This window comes from Salvelinus fontinalis, chromosome 2, assembly GCF_029448725.1.
Source record: "Salvelinus fontinalis isolate EN_2023a chromosome 2, ASM2944872v1, whole genome shotgun sequence".
Taxonomy (NCBI): domain Eukaryota; kingdom Metazoa; phylum Chordata; class Actinopteri; order Salmoniformes; family Salmonidae; genus Salvelinus; species Salvelinus fontinalis.
The window spans coordinates 18114123-18136939 of record NC_074666.1 but is presented as its reverse complement, the minus strand read 5'-3'; the positions used below and the strand labels follow the sequence as shown (position 1 = coordinate 18136939).

General features: G+C 44.1%; 1 protein-coding gene across 1 annotated transcript in view; it reads right to left on the bottom strand.

Moving 5' to 3' along the window:
* LOC129813201 (coxsackievirus and adenovirus receptor homolog) overlaps positions 1 to 22817 on the bottom strand; it is a 65532-nt gene that overhangs the window by 17272 nt on the left and 25443 nt on the right. Inside the window, exon 2 of the mRNA XM_055865473.1 lies at positions 4673 to 4842. Coding sequence (XP_055721448.1) covers positions 4673 to 4842 — 170 coding nt within the window. The remainder of the gene's footprint in view (positions 1 to 4672; positions 4843 to 22817) is intronic.

Below are 22817 nucleotides of genomic sequence, written 5' to 3'. Positions count from 1 at the left end.
GCAATGTACATACTGCCTAAGACCGCGCTACAGGGAGATAGGACGAACAGCTGATCGTCCTCGCAGTGGCAGACCACGTGTAACACCTGCACAGGATCGGTACATCCGAACATCACACCTGCGGGACAGGCACAGGATGGCAACAACAACTGCCCGAGTTACACCAGGAACGCACAATCCCTCCATCAGTTCTCAGACTGTCCGCAATAGGCAGAGAGGTTGGACTGAGGGCATGTAGGCATGTTGTAAGGCAGGTCCTCACCAGACATCACCGGTAACAACTTTGCCTATGGGCACAAACCCACCGTCACTGGACCAGACAGGACTGGGAAAAAGTGCTCTTCACTGATGAGTCGCAGTTTGTCTCACCAGGGGTGATGGTCGGCATTGTGTTTATTGTCGAAGGAATGAGTGTTACACCGAGGCCTGTACTCTGGAGCAGGATCAATTTGGAGGTGGAGGGTCCGTAATGGTCTGGGGCGGTGTGTAACAGCATCGTCGTACTGAGCTTGTTGTCATTGCTGGCAATCTCAACGCTGTGCGTTACATGGAAGACATCCCCCTCCCTCATGTGGTAACCTTCCTGCAGGCTCATCCTGACATGACCCTCCAGCATGACAATGCCACCAGCCATACTGCTCGTTCTGTGCGTGATTTACTGCAAGACAGGAATGTCGGTGTTCTGCCGTGGCCAGCGAAGAGCCCGGATCTCAATCCCATTGAGCACGTCTGGGACCTGATGGATCGGAGGGTGAGGGCTAGGGCCATTCCCCCAGAAATGTCCGGGAACTTGCAGGTGCCTTGGTGGAAGAGCGGGGTAACATCTCACAGCAAGAACTGGCAAATCTGGTGCAGTCCATGAGGAGGAGATGCACTGCAGTACTTAATGCAGCTGGTGGCCACACCAGATACTGACTGCTACTTTTGATTTTGACCCCCCCTTTGTTCAGGGACACATTATTCTATTTCTGTTAGTTACATGTCTGTGGAACTTGTTCAGTTTATGTCTAAGTTGTTGAATCTTATGTTCATACAAAAATGTACACATGTTAAGTTTGCAGAAAATAGTATCTGGTTGAGAGGGAGAGGACGCTTCTTTTTTTGATGAGATATATGTATATATATATAGTTGAAGTAAGAAGTTCACATAAACTGAGTTTAAATGTATTTGGCTAAGGTGTTTCACAATTCCTGACATTTAATCCTAGTAAAAAATTCCCTGTCTTAGGTCAGTTAGGATCACCACTATTTTAAGAATGTGAAATGTCAGAATAATAGTAGAGAGAATGATTTATTTCATCACATTCCCAGTGGGTCAGAAGTTTACATGCTACCAAATACTAATTTAATGTATTGCCTTTAAATTGTTTAACTTGGGTCAAACATTTCAGGTAGCCTTCCACAACCTTCCCACAATACGTTGGGTGAATTATTTGCCTCCTGACAGAGCTGGTGTAACTGAGTCAGATTTGTAGGCCTCCTTGCTCACATGCTTTTTCAGTTCTGCCCACAAATTTTCTATAGGATTGCGGTCAAGGCTTTGTGATGGCCACTCCAATACCTTGACTTTGTTGTCCTTAAGCCATTTTGCCACAACTTTGGAAGTATGCTTGGGGTCATTGTCCATTTGAAAGACCCATTTGCAATCAAGCTTTAACTTCCTGACTGATGTCTTGATGTTGCTTCAATATATCCACAATTGTCCTTCTCATGATGCCATCTATTTTGTGAAGTGCACCAGACCCTGCTGCAGCAAAGCACCCAACAACATGGAGCTGCCACCCCCGTGGTTCATGGTTGGGATGGTGTTCTTCGGCTTGCCAGCCTCCCTCTTTTTCCTCCAAACATAATGATGGTCGATATGGCCAAACAGTTCTATTTTTGTTTCATCAGACCAGAGGACATTTCTCCAAAAAATACGATCTTTGTCCCAATGGTTTGCAGTTGCAAACCGTAGTCTGGCTTTTTTATGCCGGTTTTTGATCAGTGGCTTTTATGCTGAGTAGCCTTTCAGGTTAAGTCAATATAGGACTCGTTTTACTGTGGATATAGATACTTTTGTATCTGTTTCCTCCAGCATCTTCACAAGGTCCTTTGCTGTTGTTCTGGGATTGATTTGCACTTTTCGCACCAAAGTACGTTCATCTCCAGGAGAGAACGCGTCTCCTTTCTGAGCGGTATGACGGCTGCGTGGTCCCATGGTGTTTATACTTGCGTACTATTCTTGTACAGATGAACGTGGTACCTTCAGGCGTTTGGAAATTGCTGCCAAGGATGAACCAGACTTGTGAAGGTCTACAATTTATTTTCTGGGGTCTTGGCTGATTTCTTTTGATTTTCCCATGATGTTAAGCAAAGAGGAACTGAGTTTGAAGGTAGGCCTTGAAATACATCCACAGGTACACCTCCAATTGACTCAAATGATGTCAATTAGCCTATCAGAAGCTTCTAAAGCCATTACATTTTCTGTCATTTTCCAAGCTGTTTAAAGCCACAGTCAACTTAGTGTATGTTGACTTCTGACCCACTGGAATTGTGATACAGTGAATTATAAGTTAAATAGTCTGTCTGTAAACAAAAACAAAAATGTAAACTGTAAACAAAAATTACTTGTGTCATGTACAAAGTAGATGTCCTAACCGACTTGCCAAAACTACAGTTTGTTAACAAGAAATTTGTGGAGTGGTTGAAAAACTAGTTTTAATGACTCCAACCTAAGTGTATGTAAACTTAAAGCTGTATATATATAAAAAAGTATGTGGACACGCCTTCAAATTGGTGGATTTGACTATTTCAGCCGTACCCGTTGATGACAAGTGTATAAAATTGAGCACACAACAATGCAATCTCCATAGACAAACATTGGCAGTAGAATGTTCTTACTGAAAAGCTCAGTGACTTTCAACGTGGCACCGTCATAGGATGCCAACTTTCCAACAAGTCAGTTCGTCAAAGCTGTCCCGGTCAACTGTAAGTGCTGTTATTGTGAAGTAAAAATGTCTAGGAGCAACAACGGCTCAGCCGCGAAGTGGCAGGCTACACATGCTCACAGAATGGGATCGCCGAGTGCTGAAGAACGTAAAAATCATCTGTCTTCAGTTGCAACCCTCACTACCAAGTTCCAAACGAAGTCTGGAAGCAATGTCAGCACAATAACTGTTGGGTGCTCCATGAAATGGGTTTCCATGGCCGAGCAGCCGCACACAAGGCCAAGATCACCATGCGCAATGCCAAATGTTGGCTGGTTTGGTGTAAAGCTCAACGCCATTGGACTCTGGAGCAGTGGAAACGCCTTCTCTGGAATGATGAATCATGCTTCACCATCAGGCAGTCCGATGGATGAATCTGTGTTTGGCGGATACTAGGAGAACGCTACCTTCCCAAATGCATAGTACGAACTCTAAAGTTTGGTGGAGGAGGAATAATGGTCTGGGGCTGTTTTTCATGGTTCGGGCTAGGCCCATTAGTTCTAGTGAAGGGAAATCTTAATGCTACAGCATACAATGACATTCTAGACGATTATGTGCTTCCAACTTTGTGGCAATAATTTTGGGAAGGCCCTTTCCTGTTCCAGCATGATAATGCCCCATGGACAAAGCGAGGCCCATACAGAAATGCTTTGTCGAGATCGGTGTGGAAGAACTTGACAGGCCTGCACAGAGCCCTGATCTCAACCCCATCGAACACCTTTGGGATGAATTGGAACGCCGACTGTGAGCCATGCCTAATCGCCCAACATCAGTGCCCAACCTCACTAATGCTCTTGTGGCTGAATGGAAGCAAGTCCCCGCAGCAATGTTCCAACATCTAGTGGAAAGCCTTTGAAGAAGAGGGGAGGTTGTTATAGCAGCAAAGGGGGAATAAACTCCATACTAATGCCTATGATTTTGGAATGAGATGTTCGACGAGCAGGTGGCCACATACAATACATGACCAAAAGTATTTCATCGAACATGTCCAGGAAATACATGCATTTTGATGTCCAACCTGTCAAAAAATAGGATCCAGAATGATCAGATATATTTTTGGCTCTTCAGAGAATTTGCCGTCATCTTTGTGCATTTGGACTATAGGCTACATTACTCACCACCTGAGGAAGTGGGAATTCCTAACACTTAGCTAGACGTTCCATTGCTAGGCTAGTTGATGTAGGCCTATTCGGTCCGCAGGCGCATCAAAACCAGAGGTGAGAAATACATTATATATACAGACACTGACAGAAAGCTGCGACTCTCCTCTCTGTAAAGAGAACAGTATTTTTCCCTCAATAGCATCTTGTGCTTCTCAGAATGCATCTCGCCCTCCTCCGTGCACACAGTGGGGAGGGGGAGTGAGAATCAGCAGCCGACAGTGAAAGAGGGACAGGCAGATACATTCATAGCAGAATCAACATAATGCATAGACTATTACTGTTGACCAAATAATGGTTTTAGAATAATCTACAGGAACGTTGTGTAGCAAAATCAACTAAAATTACTTCTCTAAAAGGAAGCCAATGTCGGTAATTTTTGGTTTATTGTCCCAGCTCTCACATAACACTTCTGTTGAAACACTGGATAGTTCCGACACAATATGATGAATTATGACATAGCAAAAGCAGGAATAACCCCCAAACCCTTTTTCATGGATGAAAGAACAAACACCACTCGGAAGGACCCCATTAAACACACACCACTTTGTCCTCTTTCTGGTTATCGGAGGCCAGCAAGCTCCATTCGATGTCCAGGGGGCCAGAGTCCACGGGGGCCAGAGAAAACTGGCAATCCAGCTTGACACTCTCACTGCTGGCTTTCTCTATGGACGTGGGTCCCTGGGACGTGATCTCCAGGCCATGGGCTACACCTGGACACAGAGAGGGAGGGAGAGGAAGTTCATAGAACACACTGATTGCATGGCATTCCCTTCATTAGCACCTTGGTTCATGGTTGGGATCGAATTAGAATGACTAAGTCTATGATGTTACTTCTAAAACAAATCAGGATTCCATCTTATGTTTCAGTTAAAAGTAACTGTCCAGTGTTACCAGATTTCTATGAAATATGATCTATAATTAATCATAATACGAGTGAAATATTTTTTTCAATTATGTTAAAAAAAAGCAGCTTTTCGTGTCTTGGAATGGTGTCATCGTACCCCAACACAATTGTCTGGGCGTATACCAGTCATAAGAAATATTAATATGAGTAGACCGCCGATTGGCCAGCTCATCCTGCTCACAAGGATGACATCCTATTTGAGGAAATAGCAAGCCTTTTTGAAATGCTCTGTTTGAGATACACTTTTTTCATTTAGTTTTTTTATATGCTCAAACTCTACTCCACAACCACAGCACTCCGTTCTGCCACCTCAGGTCTCTTGGCCTTCCAACCTCTATGGGGGTCAGCTCCCGCTCAGCCCAGTCAAAGCTCTTCACTGTCCTGGCACTCCAATGGTGGAACCAGGTTTCCCCTGAAGCTAGGACAGCAGAGTCGCTGCCCATCTTCCGAAAACATCTTAAATGAATCCCACGGCACCCCCACAAAAAAAAAGAAACAAAAAGAGCACTGGCTTTGCTGTTAACTATTTTAGGGGGAAAATATACTTGCTACGACTGATATGTGTGTCTCAAATTAATTAACTAATTGTAAGTCACTCTGGATAAGAGTGTCTACTATATGACTAAAATGTAGATGCAACTTTGAGGTAGGGCTGGGCGATACATAAAATTAATTAAAATGTTCTCGCGTTATTCCAAATGACTTTATCTCAAAATCAAGGTTTTTTGTATTTTTTGTTTTTATTAGCATTTATTTCCACTTGTTGTCTTTTTGGTTGTCTCGATTGCTCCTTCTGTACTGTGCACCTTACCATTTACACCAGAGATCTGTATATAATGACGAGATGCTCATGTCTCCACCCTAACAATAGGAGTTGTTGTCCCAAAAGGCAGGAAGGCAAGCGACAAGCTTATGTTCAAAATAAGCACATAGAAACGCATTGGGGTTATTTTGGACATATTTTGGTGAGAGAAACCTCTCGTTTTGTCTCTTTCTCTATGGTTTACATACACACCCAAAGCCCCTCCCTCTACCACAACAAAGATGAGAGATCACTTATTCGTCTCTGACAAGCGATTTCAAATTGCTATCTGCATTTGAGGTTCGGTCTTACAGAATCATTCACATGGACACCAAAACACATTGAGACATTATTTTACTGTAATAGAGAAGTTCATATTTCATCTCCTCAAACAAGCAGAGAAAACACTACTAGCATGAGGGATGGTGCTTGAGAGATTGTTTATGAGACCTGTGTTCATTTTCTATAATACCTGCTACATTATTAATGAATGTGCATTATGCATGGTTCTGGTTAAATTTGTAACAAAAAACGGCATTTTTATAGACAGACCCGAAAGCCAGATCAGTGATTATTGTAAAAAAAGCAGGTACAACTATTTAACCTAGTGGTTAAGAGCTTTGGGCCAGTAACCAAAGTGTCGCTGGTTCGAATCCCCGAGCTGACCAGGTAAAACAAATGATAAGTCGCTCTGGATAAGAGCGTCTGCTAAATGACTCAAATGTAAAAGTCTTATGGTTGTGGGAAGCGTATATTCAGTCTAGGTATAATTTCACAAACCCTAAATTCATTCGATTATTGCTGACTGTTTTAAATGTAGTCTATTTGACCTTTAAATTGTACAACAAATCTTTTTTAGAGTGAAAAATATATATATTTAAACGAGCTATATATCATGACGGTTTGAAAAAAAATAGAGATTTGAGTTTTAGGCCGTATCGCCCAGCCCTACTTTGAGGTAGGGTTTTTCGCCAATTTATGCTTTGGCCACAAATACGAGTATAGGATGATAAAACAACATTATTTGTATATGAGTTAACAGAATAATAACATTTAAAAAGTCAGATCTTTAAGGTTTAAAATCAGTATTTTGGTTAACTGGATTATTTCAAATCTTTGAAACAGAGACTTCATAAAATGACATATTATTATGAGGTCAAGAGCTACTTCAATAAAGGCAAAACACATCTTTGTAAAATGTGAACTACACAGGGAAGAGGTTTATAATAAAGCAGACCGAATAGGTTATGTATAAAAAAATAAAAATAAAGTGTAGCTCTGCTCATCACCCAAATGGAGCATCATATTTCTCAAGGAGTTATTCTTAGAATGAATAAACATTTTCCTGGTGACATCAACAGAGCTAAAGATTTTCTCCATTCAATTCAATAAGAGCTTTTAAACCCTCAGCATGGAACCACAGTCCATAGAGAATGGAGTTGTCACATGCTGCCGCCACATAGAAAAATCCTTTTGACAGTTAGTCGCCTTCCACTGTCAAAACTAAAAATGCAGCTTTTTTAAAACTCGTCTGCTAGGCTATATCCCCTCGATGTAGCTCACAGATTACTATTTGTGTATAATTCAATAGCATTGAAATGATACTGTGTACAGAAAATACATTTTTACTACAACCTGGTGAAACAAATCTGAATTTGTGCACACACACAGGCGCGCACACACACACACATACATACACACACACACACACACACACACACACACAAGACCAGAGCCTGGGTTGAAACTGCATTCTGTAATCGAAAAGTAAGCAGGGAGCTGGAGCAGGTTTTGGATGCGGGCCATGGGCAGTTCAGACCCAGAGTGAGTTACATCAATCGTACGTACGCCTCTGCTGCATGTTCTGCCAGCCCAATGTTTTAAAGTAATCTGTGTGTCATTTGGTGGTAGGGAGATAAGGAGATGGCGCCGACAGACACGGCTGTTCTGCTTCTAGCTCCTAAGCAACTTTGCAGTATTTTTTGTGTTATTTCTTACATTATTAGCCCAGAATGTTTTTTGTGTTATTACATACAGCCGGTAATAACTTTGGGATATCAGAGCGGCAGTAAGTCACCAGCATTACAAATTTCCCTGAATTGGATTCTTTGTTCATACCCCCCAGAGCAATTGTGACTAACCACCTGGATTCGGCCTATGTAAATTCCCAATTTGGCCCTCAACCATCACGGTCACCTAATAATCCCCAGTTTACAATTGGCTCATTCATCCCCCTCCTCTCCCCTGTAACTATTCCCCAGGTCGTTGCTGCAAATGAGAATGTGTTCTCAGTCAACTTACCTGGTAAAATAACGGATAAATAAAAATAAATTAAAAAATGTAGCAAAATTTGAAATTGTGTTTTTTTTTTAATACATTGGATAAAAGTAGAGACTACAAAATAGTATATCACACACTGCATTTGAGGAACAATGGGAAAGTAATTCTACTTTGAAAGTTGATGAACTTGTAAACTCCCTTTTGAGAAAATGGCCTTTGAATGTTTTGGTATCTAGTGAAGAGCTATTCTTTATCTACACCCATTCGGCATCATTCTCTTAAGCTTTAGCCCCACCCATCTCATTACGCTCTCGGAGCACGCACTTGACGCTCTGACCAATGATTTATTTACCCATTGATAACATGAAAACAGCCTTACCAGCTCTGCTGGCAACAATTTCATGACTCTTTTTGCAGACGTTTACTGACACCGGCCATATTCAACGGGTGTTGTACACACATCACGTAACGTTAGCTAACGAGCCAGCCAGCTAACGTTAGCTAGTTAAACAGCAATGAACAGTGCCAACAATGCCACAGTGCTGGGAGCTAACCAACCAGGTTCAATGTTAGCTAGCTAGGCTGTAACTAGAAAAGTAACAAGATGGGATACGAATAACGTCAGCTAGGGAGCCAGCCAGCTAATGTTAGCTACCTAGCTAACAGTACACTATAGCTTAAGACATAAGCTAGCTAGGTTCACAATGAACCTAGCTAAGTAAACAAAGTGTAAGTTCACACACGTCACGTAATGTTAGCTAACGAGCCAGTCAGCTAACATTAGATAGTTAAACAACAAACACAGTGCCAACAATGCCACAGTGCTGGGAGCTAACAAACCACGTTCAATGTGCACTGGTGTTTTCTCCATCTCTTCAGCTAACATACTCCAATTCCACTGATTTCAAAACTTGATCCGCCAGAAAGTGGAAAGCAACCGGTATGCAGCTCCACTACACAATACACGCCGCGTTCGACAGGATTACCAACAGACTGATGAGCTCAAATAGACAGAAGCCAAACACTGACACCATAGTACCCTCCAAGCTCATCGTTAATCTCGGGGCCCTTGGTCTGAACATCGCCCTGTGCAACTGGGTCCTGGACTTCCTGACGGTGGTGAAGGTAGGAAACACTTCCACTTTGCTGATCCTCAACACAGGGGCCCTACAAAGGTGCATGCTTAGCTCCCTCCTGTAATCCCTTTTCACCCATGACTGTGTGGCCATGCATACCTCCAACGCAATCAAGTTTGCAGACACAACAGTAGTAGGCCTGATTACCAACAATGACGAGACAGACTACAGGGAGGAGGTGAGGACCCTGGCGGAGTGGTGCCAACGTAAAAACAAAGGAGCTGATGGTGGACTTCAGGAAACAGAAGAGGGAGCACGCCCCATCCGCATCGACAGGACCGCAGTGGAGGTGGAATGCGTCAAGTTCCTCGGCGTACACATCACGGACAATCTGAAATGGTCCACCCACACAGACAGTGTGGTGAAGAGGACGCAATAGCGTCTCTTCAACCTCAGGAGGCTGAAAAAAATTTGGCTTGGCCCCTAAGACCCTCACAAACGTTTACAGATGCACAACTGAGAGCATCCCATCGGCCTGCATCACCGCCTGGTACGGCAACTGCACCACCCGCAGGACTCTCCAGAGGGTGGTTCGATCTGCCCAACACATATCCGGGGGCACACTGCCTGCCCTCCAGGACATCTACAGCACCTGTCGTCACAGGAAGGCCAAAAATGATCATCAACAACATCAACCACCTGAGCCACGGCCTGTTCACCCCGCTATCATCCAGAAGTCAGTACAGGTGTATCAAAGCTGGGACAGAGAGACTGAAAAACAGCTATCTCAAGGCCACTGTTAAATAGCCATCACTAGCCGGCTACCACCCAGCTACTCAACCCTGCACCATAGAGGCTGCTGCCCTTATTACATAAATGTGGAATCACAGGCCACTTTAATAAATGTAGGAGCCTGTCGTGCTAGGGGGCACGCAGCATCCAAAAACCCCTACTGAAGACATAAGACACAGAATTTTCAGTCCTGCTTTATTTGAAGGGTATCTTCATAAAGCACTACATCGATGCTTCACAAATCAACCTATAACTATATCACGCTCTATAAAGATTCATGTGGCATAACTATGTGACAACCATCAATACATTTTTCACATTTATTCATCTTTTATAGAGCATGAAATATGGTTACAGATGATTTGTGACCCATGTATGCAGTGCTTATGAAGCCTATATGAATGCTTTATGAAGCCTATGCTGAAAGTCCGTTTTCTGTTCTCCCCTCGTTTGTCTGCAATGTGGAGGGATGTTGTGTGTTGCAGATGTTTCTCCACCCTAGACAGCCAAAGGATATCATAACACATACACAAGCTCCCAAATTATAATTTCCATGGTGATGAGAAAACTAGAGTTCTCATCATAAAGCATTCATATATATACACACACACAAATACTGTATAGTCCCCATTACATAATGGTTCACAATCAACAGGAGGTTGAACAAGAATGAAAAGCACAATGCAAATAGGAGTGGAATTCCCTTAAATTACCCTTGGAACATCCCTTGTGTCATTCTTTGAACTGAAGACACATTGTGTTTGTGGTGAGAGTGTTGTTTGTCGAGTCCTGGAGGTTAGGCCTAGTTAGTGATACAGGTGCACCGCCCTCACTGCTCTCAAGACCCTCATCATCTCAGTCTCCAACCCCGTCGCCTCACCTCCCTCTGGGGCATGACAGTCTGGGATCACACCACACAGCCCAGTCTCAGTCACACCCGCTATTGTGGAGAGCGAGAAGGCCCTCCGAGCATTTTATATGGTCACAGAACACTAAGGTCTAACAGCCATGAACCCCACATTGCTGCGGTAGCTGATTCTGTTGTCCATTGGATCTGACAGACGTCCTTGTTCACAGCGACTCAGTCACAGCCCTGAGCAGCAGACAACAACGCCAGTGAAATGAGAGCAATAGAAACAAAGTAAGATGAATGTCTATCAAAGTCAACACAGAGAGCCTGACGTCTATGTGACAGAGCTATGTATGAATTTATCGTCAGGCATCGGTGAATACCAGAGAAACAGCCTACATGCAAAAAATGAAAATTACATTTTCAAAACAAATTCCATTCACCTGGAATTGTTTATCAGGGAATTGTTTTCTCTGACGTTTTATCAGGGGGCACCAATGTTTTTTTTAATTTTATCTAATTGATGAGTCTGGGACCTCGATGACCTTGGGCTGCTTTTGTCTTTATTACAGTTGATACTCACGGACGTCTCTCCCCCTCAACCACCACACACACGCACACTAGGTGAAAAGTGATATTTCATGCCATCATCTGATCACAATTAAGCTTTCCAGTAAATCTGCCATTCATGTTATGAGGGTTCAGATGAGAAAAGTGCAGTGAAATTTATGACCAACACTAGCTCCCTAACCTAACGTAGCAGGCGTAAAAGAAAAAGCCTGAGCGGAGTTCCCACATCAGGTTTCCAGCGGAAAAGGAATCTAGATTGAATTAGCTGTATCCCTGAAAACCGGATATACCCGGTGTTGGCAATTCTGATAAGTATGCTACCTCCACTACCTCTCCCCTTCTCTTCTCCCCTCTCCCTTGGGTAATAGCCTACTCCCAGTGCTCGAAAACGAGCCTATACAGTACCCTCAAACTACAGAAGTAAAAAGGAAAGTAGTCAACTGACATTAAAAAGTCTCACCCCCCCCCTCTCGCTCAACCACCAGACAGACACTTTGAACTCCACTTAAAACCATTGGGCAGAAAGGCGGGGGACATGTCTGATTTTTGATTAGCCAGTAATAGCCACATAAAAATGCAAGTGAAGCTAATGGGTTATGAGCCAATCTGTATTCTCCACTGTTCAAGTCCCTTCATTAATTAATGTAGTGAAAAGACATTCAGGACATCTTTCACACTACATATAAAACACCCAGATGGCTGTGGCTTTTCATAGACTATTCAAATGACTGTAATGGAGATTGGAGATATGAGCACACTAAACAATCATTTGAATAAACAAACAATAGAATGGGAATTAACTGGCATCACATGGTGTAGCATGACAATGAGCTCTGACCAAAGATGATCTGCTAGATAAGCCGATGGGAAATCAATTCCTGGGAAGTAAATAACGATGAAACGCGAAATGGGAAATGGACAATGAAAGTAGTGGCGGATAGATTATGCTAGATCCTTTCACGCGGCAACTAGAGCCATAACAATGAAGGACAACAATTCTTACTAAGTAGGTAGAACCCAGCGCTGCCAGAGAGAACCGTTCTATGGTTCTATGACATGTGGATGTTCCAACAGCTGGAACATAATTTCAATATAATTAGTCAAAGCTATAATCACCTCGCTACAACACCCACTTACACCAGAATAACAAAACAGCCTACCCTGTATAACACTGACACAGACAGACAGGGAGGTTGGTGGTTACTGATTAACACTGAACACACACAGGCAAGTGATTGGGAAATGGCCTTTATTCCACTGTGCTGTGACTGAGGCCCAGTGAGTTAGTGCTCTGTGTGTGTGTGTGTGTGTGTGTGTGTGTGTGTGCACGTAATCAATGGGTTATATTTAAGCAATAAGGCACGAGGGGTGTGGTATATGGCCAATATACCATGGCTAGCGGCTGTATCCAGGCACACCGCAACACACACCTGAGGTGCCTTATTGCTATTGTAAACTGGTTACCAATTAGAGCCGTAAAAATAAATGCTTTGTCATACCCGTAGTATACGGTGTGATATACCACGACTGTCTGCCAATCAGCATTCAGGGCTCGAACCACCAAGTTTATAATATGGGATTTCCTTCTGTCTGTATTCAGAGTAACGGCAGCCTGGCTCAGGGAAACGACTCTGGTCTCTAACGGCAAATAGAGGGTGATCAGAGAATCTATTACTACAGTCTCAAGAAAAGGACCACTATGAAGATGAACCTGTTGGTAAATGTGGGTAAATGCACACACAATCCTTGCAAAATTGTGACCACATTAGTTGGGAACTGCCTGCCTCCTGTTGCGGTGTGTTGAGTGTGTGTGTAGAGGGGGAGGGAAGCGAACAGTGGGAACGGAGGTACACTGATTAGCTAATTAAAAACAATTCGAATGACTATTCATGCCTGCTTCCCTCCATGTGACTGGCTCCTCTCCCCCACAAATTGTGTCCGTCTGAGAGCACATCCCAGCAGGATTACATGGCGACCAGCACTGGCTGATGGGAATTGTGTGTCAGAGCCTCCCCAACCCCACCCTGTACACCCCCTCCACTCCTCAGCAGTCCTCCCACCTACACCCCTGAAAGTGGAGTGTAGGTCCCCAGGGCCCCAGATTCTCCCCAGTCGTGCTGATTGTAGACCCCCTTTATCACAGCACAATGGGGAGAGAATCCTGTCTCCTGGCAACTGATCCTTCCGAGAATGCTGCTGCCGCTATGACACTTGAGAGACAGAGGAGAGGGGGAAGGTGAAAGAGAGAAAGGCTAAGCAGGGGGAGGAAGGAAGAATGGGGATTTGTAAAAGAATGACATGTTGCACAGAGGTTTATTATCTTTGTGGTAAAAGGAAGGAAGAATCATCGGCTGGAATCCAGCCAAGGGAGGGAGATGCCTTTATTAAAACTGAGATCTTAAACAGGGGCCTGGAGGATAGAGACCAATGAAAGCAACCACAAATTGAAGTGCCAGTGACAACAACTAAAACCATGTTGTTCAGTTGTCCTTCAAATATATTCATGATGAAAATAATGTCAGTCAAGTGGCGACTATTATTCAGCATATTCCAGATGTTCTGTGCCTATGCACTCTACACAGCTAGCTACTATACTAAGAAAACCATTTTCTAGCACAGATAACATTCTCACACATTGTCAGTGCCTACACACGTACACAGATAAAATACTGAGACAACACATGCCAGTGTCTCGGCGTGATATGACTGGAGCAGCATCATGTCCTCACCGTAGAACACATTCTATCAGTGGTGTAACATTGTTCTGTTCTCTTATCCTCCTTATCGACTTACAATATTTCAGAATGGCGTTGGCTGGCATCTGTAAGTCACTGCACCGGTTTGATCCTGAGAGGTCTTAGAGTAGGAAGTGAGTTGAAGCAGTGCAGCAATGGGAGTAGCAGCAGCAACACTAGACCCAACAGACACTAATAAACCCTAGAGGCTAAAGCCCAACGACAGTCTCTCTATCTGCCCTGCTCTGCCTCTGCTAGCCAAGATAAAGACCTCCGATTAACCGCTGGCTGCATTGTCTGGCTGAGGCCACCACAGACAATAAGCCTCTTTCTCAACCCACTTTTTGACCCAAAAGAGCCTCAGTGTGTGTATATGGGTCTTATAGACTGTGAGGCTATAGGTCTCTAGGACCAGGCTATTTCAGGCTCCATGGCTAACGATGCGGAAACAAGCATGTAGAGAACGGAAGCATGCCAGGCAGGGTGAGAGAGTGTTTGCTAGTATGTGTTTACTTTTGTTGAGGTAGCCTTTGTATGTCTGCAAAAGTGTCTCATGAAGAACATGTCGTCCGTTTATGTAAAAACACCAAGTTAAAGCTGTATTACTTTGAGAGGTCTTGTTAGAAAAAATGTATAGCTACAATTCTTCTGTTGAGAAGAAAAGTGGGTGACTGACAACAAACAAGTGTGTGTGTTTGGAGGGGGAATATGTTTGTGGATCTGGTAGGAAGACAACATCCTGCTCCTCACGCTGAGACAGCAAGATACCGCCTGGGAAATTAACGAGCCTGTAATTTAAAAAACTTTAAAAAACACTGAGATTTGGTCTTCGTTCTTATAAAGAAACATTTTCAAGAAAAGAGGGAGTTATTTTAGGGCCGCAATAGATAGGAGCTTCTTCCTTTCTGAGCTGAGCAGAGCCCTCAGTGACAGAACTTTTGAATAGCGAGCGTGGCTGGCGGCACATTATTTTTCCTGGGTGGGCTGAGTCTGTTCTGTTGCTGCTCTGCTGGGATTAAGCTCTCATGGCAGTCTGGGGCCCCTGTAGCGAACAAATTAAACAGCTACTGATAACACTTCTTCCATTAACGCTGTGCTCACAGACCCTCTGTGACCTTGTTGAAGCCTGTCAACTCCTCCGCCTGGCCTGTGCATTACGGACATGACTTCATGGCACTAGAACTGTTGAACGTGAACGCTGCTCCACCAACCGCCAAACATCTCCCCAGCGAGTGAAGCCAATCCAATTTGTAGCATATCTGCATGTGTTCAGTGTTCTGTGGGTTGTGGTTTGTTTTGTGTTGGCTAATTGGTGATTCATACACAATGCACTATAATGCAGGCTGAAACTCAGCTAGTCAGGTACCAACATGGCAATGTCATCAATTCTCAGAGTGAATGACCTGAAGGCTGTTTGGACATAATTGACAAATGACATATGTTTTACTTCCCCACTACAGTAGATTAAACAGAGCACTGAGGAACGCATGCCTATGGGAGTGTATGCATTTAGTCCCACTGGATTAAAGACATCCAGACAATGTTTCCAGGGTTACGTTACAGGGCTGACAATGAGACATTAGGAGGACATCATCATGACACTGACCTCAGCTGTGACAGCCTTGACCTGCCTTACCAAGGAGCCTGGAATTATTACTATTAACAGCCCATCTGCTGCCCTGAGAAATAGGTGTGTGTGTGTGTGTGTTGAAGAAGGCCTAGTAGCAGTAGCTAATAAAGTAGTAGCATGGCCACGGCCGTATGTAGCCTAATTCACTTAAGAATACGTTTTCTGTTTTTCTTGTTAAGGGGTAATATGCTAATCAGACTTGGATAACGGCATATGCTGAGCAAATAAGCAGTGAAAAGTACAAGACGCCTCTAGCCCTCTCTCTCACACACACACTCCCTTAATGGTCCAGTAATCAAAAGGCGAAAGACTGCTTACTCCATTTGACTCCCTAAAACCATGTCCCTGGGAGGAATAGATGCTTATTTATAAGCTACTCTGCATTATCATCTTACAATTTGGCCAGCTTTCAACAGCTGCTGCTCGTCTACCCCTCGGTCTCTGCTCTGGAGATAAAACACTACATACTGCTGCTTTTGCAATACCTAAATGGGGATCCTAATAAAATACCAATACCTAACTACCCACCCTCTCTCCATCCCTCTCTCCTTTTGCCATCCCTTGAAGATCTGAGTTTGCCTCCTAAGTGGCGTAGGGGTCTAAGGCACTGCATCGCAGTGCTTGAGGCATCACTAAAGACCCGGGTTTGATCCCAGGCTGTGTCACAGCTGGCCGTGACCGGGAGACCCATGAGGCAGCGCAAGATTAGTCGAGCGTCGTCTGGGTTAGTGGAGGGTTTGACCGGGATTTCCTTGTCCAATCGCACTCTAGCGACTCCTTGTGGCGGGCTGGGCGCCTGCAAGCTGACTATGGTTGCCAGCTGGACAGTCTTTCCTCCAACACATTGGTGTGGCTGGCTTCCGGGGTTAAGCAAGCTTTGTGTCAAGGAGCAGGGCGGCTTGGCAGGGTCGTGTTTCGGAGGATGCATAGCTCTCGACCTTCGCCTCTCCAGAGTCCATAGGGGAGTTGCAGCGATGGGACAAGACTAACTACCAATTGGATATCATGAAATAGGGAGGAAAAAGAAGTGAGTTAATTTATCTAAACACCCTGGACAGTCAGATAACAGCGCCCCCTCTCATGTCCCTCCTCCCCTGTGCTCTCATTGGACACACAGACAGACACACCTTAGGGACAGTGTGTGCCGTGTGCTGGCGACAGGACGGGGAGGCAGACTCTGAGACGAGCTGATAGGCAGCAGGCCAGGCCAGCCCAGGGAGCCCTGATAACACCTCCATGGGAACCACAAACACAGACAACAGCCAGTGGGGGACAGGAGGAAAAGACAAAGGAGAGGAGCGGGTTTAATTATGAAAGCATCCAGAGGCATCTCTGGAGACTCCAGTATGTTACCTTGTTTAGAAAAAACAAGTCTTTGTAGATTTAGTTGGAGGCAGAGGGGGTGCAAACAAAACATACACACATTGAGTGTTTTCTCCAGTCAGGGGAGCTAACTGCTGAAGTAATTACTAAATTGTGTCATCTTCATTCCTGTGAAAAATGTGAAAAACAGTTCCCTGTGACAGATTACTAAACACACAACGCCAACTGGGGATGGATTGAAAAGAATCGTAATGGAATGGAATGTGTCGAAGTAGTTCAAACTACAACAATGCTTTACGCTTCAGTACATTTCAAGCTGGTGGAAAGCAGGGCACAAATTACATTTAAAATCAGAGGAGTGGTATAGATCCTTGAGTTAAAGTTTAACTAATAGTGTGGAACGGTGCAAGTTAGTTTAAAAATAACTTTAGTAAGCAGGCTCCAGCACATTCCATAGTGGTCAACGTCACTGACAAGGAGTGGTAAAATGGCAGTCGGTCAGGTGTCTTGGAAACTTGTTATCTCACATTCCCATTAGAAATAGCTGAGTGAATACGTCACAAGACTGGGGAGTTGAACAGCGTAAGAACGACACCGTGTCCTGTGGAGGCTGGGGCATTATGAGATCGGTGCGATGGTGTCACGCACACATTTGTTTTACTATCCTTGTGGGGACCAAACAATTGATTCCCACTAAAAATCCTATTCCCCTAACCCCAACCCCAACCCTTAACCACAAACCCCTAAGCCTAACCCTAAATAGCCTTTGTTCTTGTGGGGACCAGAGAAATGTCCCCACAAGGATAGTAAAACCACACACACGCACAGACCCCAGATGGCTGTTTTATGAGGCTGTAAATCTTCACATTCCCTCTGGGAGATTGCAGCCGCTGAATGTATAAGGTCAGTAGATGCTGACCACTAGCCTGTGGCTTCACATCTGTCCACATAGGCTACAGTAAAATCTTCCCAAACACGCAAAGTTGCAGCTAAAGCAGCGATTCTTCTTAGAATTGGTGTTTTGATCTTTAAATTGAACAAAAATACAAAACGCAACATGTAAGGTGTTGGCCTCCCGAGTGGCGCAGCGGTCTAAGGCACTGTGTCACAGTGCTTGAGGAGTCACTACAGACCCGGTTCGATCCCGGGCTGGGTCACAGCCGGCCGCGATCAAGAGACCCATGACTGGCACACAATTGGCCCAGCGTCGTACCAGGTTAGGGGAGGGTTTGGCCGGCTGGGATGTCCTTGTCCCATCGCGCACAAGCGACTCCTTGTGGCAAGCCGGGCGCATGCACGCTGACTTTGGTTGCCAGCTGTACGTCGTTTCCTCTGACACATTGGTGCGGCTGGCTTCCAGGTTAAGCGAGCAGTGTGTCAAGAAGCAGTGTGGCTTGACAGGGTCGTGTTTGAGGACGCATGGCTCTCGACCTTCGCCTCTCCCGAGTCCGTATGGGAGTTGCAGCGATGGGACAAGACTGAAACTACCAATTGGATATCACAAAATTGAGGAGAGAAAAGGGGTAAAAAGTACATGTTAAGTGTTGGTCCCGTGTTTCATGAGCTGAAATAAAAGATCCCAGAAATGGTCCATATGCACAAAAAGTTTATTTCACTCAAACGTTGTGCACAAATTTGTTTACATCCCTGTTAGTGAGCATTCCTCTTTTACCAAGATAATCCATCCACCTGACAGGTGTGGCATATGAAGAAGCTGATTAAACAGCATGATCATTACACAGGTGCACCCTTTGCTGGGGACAATAAAAAGCCACTCTAAAAAGTTTTGACACACAAACATGCCACAGAAGTCCCAAGTTGAGGGAGCGTACAATTGGGCAAGCTGACTGCAGGAACATTTACCAGAGCTGTTAGAGAATTTAATTTTACATTTCTCTACCATAAGCCGCCTCAAATGTTGTTTTAGAGAATATAGCGTTGTGTGGGCGAGCGGTTTGCTGATGTCAACGTTGTGAACAGAGTGCGGCATGGTGGTCGTTGGAGTTATGGTATGGGCAGGCATACGGATAAAGAACACAATTGCATTTTATCGATGGCAATGTGAATGCAGAGATACCGTGATGAGATCCTGACGCCCATTGTCGTGCCATTTATCCGCCGCCATCACCTCATGTTTCAACATGATAATGCACGGCCCCATGTCGCAAGGATCTGTAAACAATTCCTGGAAGCTGAAAATGTCCCAGTTCTTCCATGGCCTGCATACTCAGACATATCACCTATTGAGCATATTTGGGATGCTCTGGCTCGACAGCGGGTTCCAGTTCCCGCCAATATCCAGCAACTTTGCACAGCCATTGAAGAGAAGTGGGACAACATTCCACAGGCCATAATCAACAGCCTAATCAACTCTATGTGAAGGAGATGTGTCGCGCTGCATGGGCAAATGGTGGTCACACCAGATACTGACTGGTTCTGATACATGCCCCTAACTTTCGTTTAAGGTATCTGTGACCAACAGATGCATATCTGTATTCCCAGCCATGTGAAATCCATAGATTAGGCCCTAATTAATTTTTAAAAATTGACTGAGATTACACACACACACACACACACACACACACACACACACACACACACACACACACACACACACACACACACACGAGTTGAAGTCGGAAGTTTACATACACTTAGGTTGGAGTCATTAAAACTTGTTTTTCAACCACAACAAATTTCTTGTTAACAAACTATAGTTTTGGCAAGTCGGTTAGGACATCTACTTTGTGCATGACACAAGTAATTTTTCCAACAATTGTTTACAGACAGGTCATTTCACTGTATCACGATTACAGTGGGTCAGAAGTTTACATACACTAAACAGGCTGACCACAACGCTCGCATCGCATGCGCGAGCGTTGCAAAATAAAATTATGAATCTATGTTATTCAATTATTGCACCCACACTGCTCACAATCATCTGCGTTGCCAAGGGCTAAAATAGAAGTCATTCCTATTTCTGACACATATCGCGCTGCAAGTCCTGCCTCTCCCATCTCCTCATTGGTTTATAGAAGCAGGTACCCACGTGCCATCTCCTCATTGGTTATACCCACGTGGGTGATTGAAAGACAAACTGTGTTGCCGGTCGGTGTAGTGATACTATGAAAGTTTAGATGCCAATCACCATATAAGTTCAAATATGAAAAAGCCTGGAAGGAGGAGAGATGACTAGAAACGATTCGGGTGACCGTTTTGTGTGTGGATTAATTGTCGGAGTAGAGGGCCTTGTGCATTTCAGGTAACAACTCAATGTTTATATCTCAGGACAAATTAGCTAGCAACAGCAAAGCTAGCTAAATAGGACAAATTAGCTAGCAAGTGCAAGCTAATGAGCTAAATTGCCATAAATGTTTAATGCTTTCCGACCTGTACCCAAATTAATGTCATTGGTTCAGAGTATGTTTTGATATTTTAACCTGCGTGCCGGGATCGCGTTTGGTGAAGGTGGACAAAATTAATTTATGCACGATGGCACACGCGCGCAGCCGGTTTGAGTTCCGTGTAAGTTGACTGTGCCTTGAAACGGCTTGGAAAATTCCAGAAAATGATGTCATGGCTTAGAAGCTTCTGATAGGCTAATTGACATAATTTTAGTCAATTGGAAGTGTATCTGTGGATGTATTTCAAGGTCTACCTTCAAACTCAGTGCCTCTTTGCTTGACATCGTGGGAAAATCAAAAGAAATCATCCAAGACCCCAGAAGAAAAAAAATTGTAGACCTCCACAAGTCTGGTTCATCCTTGGGAGCAATTTCCAAACGCCTGAAGGTACCACATTCATCTGTACAAACAATAGTATGCAAGTATAAACACCATGGGGCCACGCAGCCGTCATACCGCTCAGGAAGGAGATGCGTTCTGTCTCCTAGAGATGAACGTACTTCGGTGCGAAAAGTGCAAATCAATCCCAGAACAGCAGCAAAGGACCGTGTGAAGTCCTATATCGACATAACATGAAAGGCTGCTCAGCAAAGAAGAAGCCACTGCTCCAAAACTGCCATAAAAAAGTCAGACTACGGTTTGCAACTGCACATGGGGACAAAGATTGTACTTTTGTCCTCTGGTCTGATGAAACAAAAATGGAACTGTTTGGCCATAATGATCATAGTTATGTTTGGAAGAAAAAGGGTGAGGCTTACAAGCCAAAGAACACCATCCCAACTGTAAAGCACGGGGGTGACAGCATCATGTTGTGGGGGTGCTTTGCTGCAGGAAGAACTGGTGCACGTCACAAAATAGATGGCATCATGAGAATGGAAAATTATGTGGATATATTGAAGCAACATCTCAAATCATCAGTCAGGAAGTTAAAGCTTGGTCGCAAATGGGTCTTCCAAATAGACAATGACCCCAAGCATACTTCCAAAGTTTGTGGCAAAATGGCTTAAGGACAACAAAGTCAAGGTATTGGAGTGGCCATCACAAAGCCCTGACCTCAATCCTAAAGAAAATTTGTGGGCAGAACTGAAAAAGCATGTGAGCAAGGAGGCCTACAAACCTGACTCAGTTACACCAGCTCTGTCAGGAGGAATGGGCCAAAATTGTGGAAGGCTTGTGGAAGGCTACCCGAAACATTTGACCCAAGTTAAACAATTTAAAAGGCAATGCTACCAAATACTAATTGAATGTATGTAAACTTCTGACCCACTGGGAATGTGATGAAAGAAATAAAAGCTGAAATAAATCATTCTGACATTTCACATTCTTAAAATAAAGTGGTGATCCTAACTGACCTAAGACAGGGAAGTTTTACTCGGATTAAATGTTTGGAATTGTGAAAAACTGAGTTTATATTTATTTGGCTAAGGTGTATGTAAACTTCTGACTTCAACTGTGTGTGTGTGTATATATATAAACACATATATATATATATATATAAACATATATATATATATATATATACAGTATATCACAAAAGTGAGTACACCCCTCACATTTTTGTAAATATTTGACTATATCTTTTCATGTGACAACACTGAAGAAATGACACTTTGCTACAATGTAAAGTAGTGAGTGTACAGCTTGTATAACAGTGTAAATTTGCTGTCCCCTCAAAATAACTCAACACACAGCCTTTAATGTCTAAACCGCTGGCAACAAAAGTGAGTACACCCCTAAGTGAAAATGTCCAAATTGGGCCCAAAGTGTCAATATTTTGTGTGGCCACCATCATTTTCCAGCACTGCCTTAACACTCTTGGGCATGGAGTTCACCAGAGCTTCACAGGTTTCCACTGGAGTCCTCTTCCACTCCTCCATGACGACATCACGGAGCTGGTGGATGTTAGAGACTTTGCACTCCTCCACCTTCCGTTTGAGGATGCTCCACAGATGCTCAATAGGGTTTAGGTCTGGAGACATGCTTGGCCAGTCCATCACCTTTACCCTCAGCTTCTTTAGCAAGGCAGTGGTCGTCTTGGAGGTGTGTTTGGGGTCGTTATCATGTTGGAATACTGCCCTGCGGCCCAGTCTCCGAAGGGAGGGGATCATGCTCTGCTTCAGTATGTCACAGTACATGTTGGCATTCATGGTTCCCTCAATGAACTGTAGCTCCCCAGTGGCGGCAGCACTCATGCAGCCCCAGACCATGACACTCCCACCACCATGCTTGACTGTAGGCAAGACACACTTGTCTTTGTACTCCTCACCTGGTTGCCGCCACACACGCTTGACACCATCTGAACCAAATAAGTTTACCTTG